Here is an 8,741-nt window from a genome sequence, read left to right on the forward strand (position 1 = left end):
CCCATGAAACAACACAAAACGAATGTGTGTCCGGGTCTTAGGTCCGGGTCATAGGCATAGGTCGACCAATCAAAAGTAGAGGACTCGAATTTTCAAAAACGTTGAAAGTGAAGCACCCTTAGCACCCACTGTTTTGATCTGGAAGGTTTCTGTTTTGTTTTAGTTTAGTTCATTTTTATCGTTTTAACATGGATCTATCGAACGACAAGGACATTGAATTGTACTTCTACGAAAACAGACTAAAAACGTACGCCGGGTGGCCGTTTGATGAAGGCTGTGAGTGCACTCCAGAGAACGTGAGTTAACGTTACGTTAAAATATAAACTCTGCTAATATTAGCCTATGGCGACGTTAGCTCATACAAGCTAGCAAATCCTGCTGCTAACCCGAAGACCATTAGAAGCCAAAAAAATACATAATTATAATGAAAATGTGCACAAATGTTAGTGTTTGCGATCTAGGCTAAACATGGCGCTCTGAGTTTACCTAAATATTTTAGTTTGGCCAGAGTCCCTATTTGTGAATCTTACTTACGTACCTTTCTTCTAGCCTCCATTGGACCAAGAAAGACTGTCATTGATTTCTTAATATCGATTGGTCCAATGTCCTTTGTTCATTTCAAATTGACTTAAGTGCTTAACTCTGGAGACGTGGTGGTAGCTGTTTATTCATGCTATTATGGTTTCTTTCTCCTCTCCAGATGGCCCGAGCTGGCTTTATCCACACCCCGTCAGACAACAGTCCAGACACTGCAATGTGTTTCTTCTGTCTAAAAGAACTGGAGGGCTGGGAGCCAGAGGATGACCCTGTGTAAGATAATGTTATGTTGAACAGTTTCAAAACGGGCTCATCATATAGGCCTATGGGGCGGTTTATATATACAGTGGTGGAAAAAGTGGGTGCTGGCGGCGTGTTTCCTCCTCCGCGTCATCCGGATGGCTGCAATTCGATAACTGGCCTCTGTAAAAGCTGAATTTGTATCTGGATTGTACTATGTTTTTGTATGGACGTGGTGTTGGGTGCCTGCACATATGCACACATGGCATCAACGCATGGTGTTGTGTGCAGGCGCCCTACACTCTGTCTTTGTACTATGGATTGTACTATGTTTTTGTATGGACGTGGTGTTGGGTGCCTGCACATATGCACACATGGCATCAACGCATGGTGTTGTGTGCAGGCGCCCTACACTCTGTCTTTCGTTTTCTTCTCTTTTATCCCCCTGTTCCCCTCACTGTATATATATTTTTTTTCCCTTTTCGCTTCCTATATGATGAATTCCTGTTCTGTTCTTTAACTACATAGAAGTGTCTATTTGTTTGTCTCTAAATGTTTTGATGAATTGAACAATGTGGACCCTGTTGTAAACAAGTGTAAGGCTTAATTGGGTCGTCCACTCACAGTTAACAGTCTTTGTATTGAGTTTGTGCTTGAAATGTACTGTAATTCTGCAAACTGTTAATAAAGATTTCAATCAATCAATCAATCAGTGCCCATACCCGTATAGGCGGGGTTGGCGAAAGGGCCTTTCTGTGTGGAGTTTGCATGTTCTCCCCGTGTCCCCTAGGGTAGGTACCCTCACAAAAACATGCAGTAATCCTGGTCTCTAAACTGCCTCCCCCTGGCCAGCCGGGGCGCCTGATGGAGGGGAAAGGAACTGGTTGGAATAACGTGTTCCTTTCACGCGCTATGTCCAACCAGGGAAACTCCCCCCTGTCAGGTGTAAAGGAGCAACTTGGACACTCAAGCATGAAGGAAGCATGAGTCCGTTGCTCTCCCCAGGTTGGCGGAGGGTGTGTAGAGCCCAGGATCACATTAGATGATTGACACAGGGGTGAAAAATGGGTTACAAAATTGTGGGATAAAAAATATATTAAAAAAAAGAAAAGAAAATGACTCCAGTAAAGTGAAAAAAATAAAAGTCCATAAATACAGTACTTGATTAAATGTATTTAGTTCCTTTATAGTACGCAACTGTTTATATATGAGATCACTCAATTTGAGTTGGTCCACTCGACACCATCACCAACAGACTAACGGTCTTATTTTCTTTCCAGAAAGGAGCATAAAGATCATTCCAAAGGCTGCCACTTCATTTCCCTGAAAAAGAAAGTGGATGAACTGACGGTGGAGGAGTTCTACAAGCTAGAAAAAGAAAGATTGAACTTTATCCTGGTATGTTTGTTCCTCAGAGTACACCATGAAATACATTTACAATTCTGTGTCCATGTGCATATTATAATATTGCCTTTAGTTAGTTTTTTGTTTTGTCATTTTAGATTTGATCTAAAAGTCATTATTTTACACTTTGGATGTTCAAAAATAGTGACAATTTGTGCAAATCTTTGAATATATATTCTTTTAAAACAAACATTTTTAACTAACAATCTTTGCTTCTGGGGGTACATGTTACAAAATATTTTGAGATGGTCAGTGGGCAAATATCATTTTGAGTGTCCTTGACATGAAAAGGTTTCAGCACCACTGATATAGTAACGTGTGTTTTTTGTAGAATCGTCCTCAGTTCTTAATGGCTTAAATAAATCAATTGAATTGTTTAAACCTAGACTACAACAATAAACTTTACTTAAACTTAAACTATACTTAATGTATAATTACATTACTATAGTTGAGATTGATTCCTTTTTTTGTTTTCCATTCACAGAACAAAAAAACAGACGCTGAAATAAAAACATTTGAGGAGAAAGCCCAAGAGAAGAGAGCAGTTATACTCAACAAAGCCATGGATGAAGAATGACCCCAGATGTAGCCTACTCGAGTGAAATCAGAAGATTTTCTTAATACGTTTTAATTTTATGTTTATAACTTTATATTCCTCTGGTTGGTCATTTATAATGTTCTTTTTTCTTGTATTGTCTGTTTATTCTGGGTTTTTTTTATTACTGATAATGCCATTAAACAGATTAAAAAAAACATGTTCTTTTATTTAACCATCTTGCATTGCAGTAATTTCTGTTATATGATATAACCTACAGATAATGGTGCTTTTGGGTATGTAAAGCCATAAAGGTGGCTGTGGCCTTATCTACAGTACAATCCTTACCATGAAACAAAGACGGCTGAGAATAGTCTCACTCTCAGCTGTTACTTTTTGTTTTTATTATGTAGTATAGTTTAGAACTTTAGACAATTATATGATTAAAATAATATAGGGGGGAATGCTGCCTTCCATCCTTTAGTTTTCATAATCATGACCACTTTTCTTTAATTATTAAACTTGATATCAAACAGCTGTCCATAATCAGAGCATAAGCAACTGCTGTATAGGCAGAGACATGACCAGGTTATCCGCGTATATTTGATGATTGAGCCTTTTCCCCACCTTTCAACCAGACACATTAAATTGTCACAAGACTTTTAGAGAGTTCATCCAAATAGCACACGGGTGATAAATCCCATAGACATATAGGCCTTTATTAAGTAAGAAGGAACCCATCCCTCCCACTCTAGCCTACTGAGAGAATCTGTGAATCTCTTTCCATCTTTACTCAAGTTCCCTCTCTGCTCTCTTAGATTTTACCATGGCTAAATGCAGTCGAATAAAGCTCTAGATTAAGCATCCGGGAAGCACGTGAACATGGTGGAATTATTTACCGTAGGCTACCAAACAGCCTCTTTTATAGAGCATAATGGCCATAAATAAAGTTGGGACTATAAAAAGTAGATGTATAATCTATGAATTAGAACAGCCATTGTGTGGTTTGAGTGAGAATGTGTTTCTTAAATGTGTCTCACTCTCAAAATAAAGTCTACCCCGTGCCCCGTGGACTTGATTACGCACGGTGTAAACTTGATTGGTGCGTAAAATTGTGCGCCAGTGCCCAAAAAACCTCGTGCCTCCTAGTCCTAGCCAGTATCGACCGGTGTGTTGTTACTCTGTTACTGTTTTAATCTCTGGACCACCTTGGACCACCACACGCATGATCGGTCATTTGGCATATTTATTCAACCTGAAATGGTTGTGCTAAGCAATCTGAGCATCTTTTTACGAAATACGAAAAGGACCGATTATAGGTGATCCTTATTGGCGTCTACAGCAGGAAATCACTGGCGGAGTGGCGGTACGTTACGCACGAGTCTGTTTAAACAAACCGTACAAAATGAGGATAACTTTTGGCACGTTGGTGATTTCTGCGGGCATCTCTGGCATATTGAGCTTTGCGTTACTGGCAGCAGCTATCGGCAGCGAGTATTGGTACATCATAGACATTAACCAAAGCGAGTTGAAGGATGACAGCTCCCTGCACTCGGGACTGTGGAAAATCGTGGAAAACGGTATGGTAAGCTTTTATGTAGCCTAGTTTAATTATTATTATTATTATTATATTAGATTTTAGATGTAGGCCTATTTATCTATCACCATCCTCACTTCATAGCTGTCGCATTTCAATGAACCCTACTCAATAACAAACGGCATACGTTTGCAAATACGTTTTAAAAATGTCCTCAACGTCCAACGTTTTTTTATTCCAATATCCAGGTGGTAATGTGTACTCCTTGTCTCCTTCACAGCGGACTCCTCCAACTACTCTGAGTCTGAGCTGCACATGCTGAGTGAGTCTCATTAGGCCTACTCATTAGTCATTACAACCCCTGAATTGTACATACTGCTAGACATTAATGAAGTTCCTTCCATTGTCAGGGCACACTGTTACCAATTTGTTAACTGTTTGTGTGTGTGTGTGTGTGTGTGTGTGTGTGTGTGTGTGTGTGTGTGTGTGTGTGTGTGTGTGTGTGTGTGTGTGTGTGTGTGCGCGCGCGCGTGTGCGTGTGTGCATGTGTCACCTCACAGACATGCACAGTGTCATTGTGGTGGTCCTCCCCCTCAGCCTGGTCCTGCTGGTGTTTGGTGGAATCTGCGGACTGGTCAGCTCGTTGGCACGCAGCCCCACCCTGCTTACTGGCACCACCTCATACTTCTTGGTGTGCAGTAAGTAACCTAGATTTCAACAATTACACCAGTTCTGCTCCATCATGCCACCCGTCTTGCATCAGAGTCTGGGGCTGGGAGGAGGTGATATATTTCCTAGTTTGGAGAAGAGGGCCATTCCGGGATGCATTGACGACAACAAATGTAATCCAGTGCAATCCAGTTACCTTGTTTTTCCACACTAATTCTCTGTTCCGTTTACCCCTGTCTTCAGACTTCTAGGATGTATTTCAGACCTGGATTTTTTTTGTATAGGTAAGGTAAGGTGACAGGTATCACAGAGAAAGAGGGAGGAAAAACTGGAGAGCTGAGCAAACACTGTAACATGCCAAACAAGGTCAGATTACTGGGATAGTTGTCTTATTGAACACAAAATGGTCTACAGCTTTTACCCTTTCATCATCATTTTCCCTATGCCTTTCTTTGACAGGTATAGGGAAATGTGCAGCTACAGAAACGTGTGGAAGTTTGGAAAGGCATTTAATCGCCTGTTTGTTGGTTTAAAGCGTTAAATCCTGTTTGACACAATGACAAACTTGACATATGACCTTATGTGACTCTTGCATTTGAAGGGCAAGGAGGACAAAATTAAACGTGAATTTTAGCTTTGCTGGCAGCAGGGCTTCAAGGATGAAAATGTCAGTCTACTTGGTCAACACATTGGTCCCAAACATTATCTAAAAAACTACTGGCTGGATTGTCATAGAGTTTAATGTGCAGCTTCATGCAAGAAACGGACTGATTTTGGTGATTTCATGGCCTTTCCTAGAGCCACCAAAATGTCCAGGTGCACACACGATATCTCAAACTCTAACAGGCCGATTGCTGAAGCACATTAGTCTTGTTAGGTTTCTTAATTCAACATTCTTATTTGCCCTGAATTCACTATAAAGTTCCCATACTTGGAATGGGAAGCCGTTTGAAGCTTTACAGGTTTATTATTTCTTTCACACTTCATGCGGAAACAATAAAACTGACCTCTATAACCAGTTTCGGATAAAATTACCTTTTAAAAAGCCTTGCAAAGGCCTGGGCCGGCCTGGCAGTCTGGCAGCGGGTTCGGGGATCCCGACGACCTTTGCTCCGTGTCTTTCCCCCCACCTCTCCCTGTTTCCTGTCAACCTACTATATATCTATCAATAAAGGCAAAAGCCCCAAAATGTCTTTAAGAAAATAAATATAATATATCTTAAAGAAAAAGCCTTGCAAAAAGCAGCTGGTCTGGGGAATAAAACCGCCAAAGCTTTTGGTCCCAAACCTGTTTCTCCTACGTCTGGGCTTCCCCCACCCTACGCTATGAAGGCGAAGGTGGATGGAAGATGAATGCGTAAGGTGAATTTGTTTACCTATTAAACACTGAACTGTTCTGAGCATCTGAGCTAATTTAAACCCTGAGTGTCTGAGTACAGGCTCTATGGCTTCCTGCAATTATCCCAGTGTCGTGCTCCAATTAACACCTTATGACACTAATAACGGAGGCCCTTGTGTGAGAGAATCAACTAACTCCTCTAACCCTTTAATCAGCAGCACATGGAGGTGTATGAAATGGAATCAAGGCGAGAATTAGATTAGACCTTTCTTGTGAATTTTGCACACTATTTTACTGCATGTCCCATCTTGTCCTTGACACCCTGCCGCTAAATAAAACGTCTGGGTTCCCGAGGCTACCCTGCCACTACCAATGCTTGGGATTGCTTTCCTTTGGATGCCTGTGTTTCTCGATCTTCTAATACACTGACATGAACAAGATCTTCAGTGTTAGGAGCCAGACAGGGATGTACAAAAAGAGAAATATCCATATATATTCATTAGCTTCATTATACACTACTATTAAATCACACCTTTGTACCAGGTATGCTTGATTAGACATTAAAATTGTTGTATTAATTACATCCATTGTTGCCACTTGCCACTAATGTAGGTTGGTTTTATTTGCTCTAACATGGCAACCTATCCCTTCCAAGGCCACTAAACAGTGGGATAAGATATTGTGGTAGGGTAGGGTGTACTGTACGTACATGCTTGTGCATAATCTGCATATGCATGAATGCGTGTCTGCGTGCATTGTTAGTGCCCAGTGTTGCCCACACATCACGGCACACAGTGACGCACTACTTTATGTTTCAATATTGTCTAGGACACATCATTTTCACACTGGGGACAGCTCTTGTCATACCGTATTTGAGTATGACGAAAGTAAGAGCAAATGGTCCCTGTGTGAGTATGCCTCTCTCATTAGGCCTGCCTCTCTCATTAGGCCTGCTGACCCTGTGCGGTGTGAGCCTGTACATAGTGTACTCTTACCAGGCCCTGGCTGAGACAAAGAGACGATTGGGGCCGGAGTACCTGGCTCTTATCAACACATCCTTCGGCTGGTCGCTGGCCCTGGCCTGGCTCTCCTATGTCCTGGAGGTCCTGACTGGCCTGCTGCTCCTGATGGCTGCCCATACAGCCAGGCTCCAGAAGTAGGCTATGGCCTAATGTAAGCCTAGAAATGGATGCAAATTGCAAGTTGTAGGACATTTCGTCAGCACTGAACTAATTGTAGTTACTGTAGACAACAACCGGTACAGAAGTGAGATATACAGTGTAAAAGTATGTGATTGAGAAAGGAGACTGCCACTTTGCAAATGAAAGGAACCTTTTCTTGTGGAAGTATTTTTTGTCCTCAGTGTCTTAAGCTGTAATGTATTTAAAAGTTATTTAAGTCACACTCACAGATGGGAGATTGTTAATTGGGGCCAAAACAACTTGGATATGAACCATATGAACCCTAGTGTCCCTATATATTCTGGGGGCAAACAACCAGCTAGAATAGCCAATCTACAAGCTCTGTGAAGATATTTAGTAGAGGGAAAACAGGAGGGCGCCTAGTATACTATAATTTAGGTGACTGACTATTAAGTCGCCTCTACTGTATTGTGATTAAGACTGAACTACAGCAGCAAAACAAGTTCTCCCCCTTGTGGTGAAAACTGAAATTACATTTCATTGCACAATGGCGCTTTTGTTAAAGGCAACTTTACTCTTTGCCAAACGTAATTATTATATTTATTGGTTTATAAGTCATTTGTGTTTCCGTCTTTAAATATATCAGTATCAATAAATGTTTATTTCTACTGCATGTAACGAAACAGTGATGAAGTAGAATAACTAATATGAATATTAGTTGACCGGGTGAAGGAGAAATTACTTGTCAAACAAAGTAGCATTTTTCACCACCAGTGGTTCTCAAAACAGTATGCCATGAGACACACATTGCAATATACACTAGTTGTGAATTTCCTTAATGTACTAATATCACTGATAATCAGTAGCCCACTTTTTGCACATCCCCCAATACAGACAATACATATATTTAAATATTAGTAAATAAAACAAGCAATTAGGTATTGTAACTTGATATAGAGGGCTATTTTGCACAAATATCAATACAGCTGGCTTGAGATTTTAGTGTCTTGGGGACAAAACTTTACACTAATGTACACTATGCTGCCCAAGCCTATAGTCCTAAAAGTAGATGATCCAATATTGCTGCGAGTGACAAAAATATACAAAACTCTAGAATTAGTGGAGGCGTTTTCAATCCATACATTTAAAATATTGAACACACTTGATTCTAATCTCACCTTGAAATGAACCCAAAAACCTAGAGTTCACATACTCTTGCCACTCACCGATATTTTTAGTTTGTTATAGTTTGTTTAATTGGGTTTTTCTGTATGTACATTAAGGACTTTACAAGGCTTTGGGAGCATGTAGTGTAAATCAGTGGTTTTAAAACCTTTTC

The 8,741-nt window shown here is 40.6% G+C and overlaps 2 protein-coding genes across 2 annotated transcripts; both read left to right on the plus strand.

Annotated features, from left to right (window-relative positions):
- The first annotated feature begins 117 nt into the window (after nt 1–117).
- Nucleotides 118–2,934, plus strand: birc5a (baculoviral IAP repeat containing 5a). Its single transcript, XM_080789071.1, has 4 exons — nt 118–296; nt 701–810; nt 2,058–2,175; nt 2,666–2,934. The coding sequence occupies exons 1-4, from the start codon at nt 189–191 to the stop codon at nt 2,756–2,758; spliced, it is 429 nt and encodes a 142-aa protein (XP_080645197.1). The 5' UTR covers nt 118–188; the 3' UTR covers nt 2,759–2,934.
- A 1,187-nt stretch (nt 2,935–4,121) lies between these two features.
- On the plus strand, nt 4,122–7,420 carry tmem235b (transmembrane protein 235b; the record flags this gene model as incomplete). The annotated part of the gene is made up of 4 exons (XM_080790034.1): nt 4,122–4,301; nt 4,518–4,575; nt 4,814–4,951; nt 7,209–7,420. 4 exons carry the CDS (start codon nt 4,122–4,124, stop codon nt 7,418–7,420), a joined length of 588 nt encoding a protein of 195 aa, XP_080646160.1.
- Between the last annotated feature and the right edge of the window lie 1,321 nt (nt 7,421–8,741).

Source organism: Protomyctophum bolini, assembly GCF_963924005.1.
Source record: "Protomyctophum bolini genome assembly, chromosome: 18".
NCBI lineage: Eukaryota > Metazoa > Chordata > Actinopteri > Myctophiformes > Myctophidae > Protomyctophum > Protomyctophum bolini.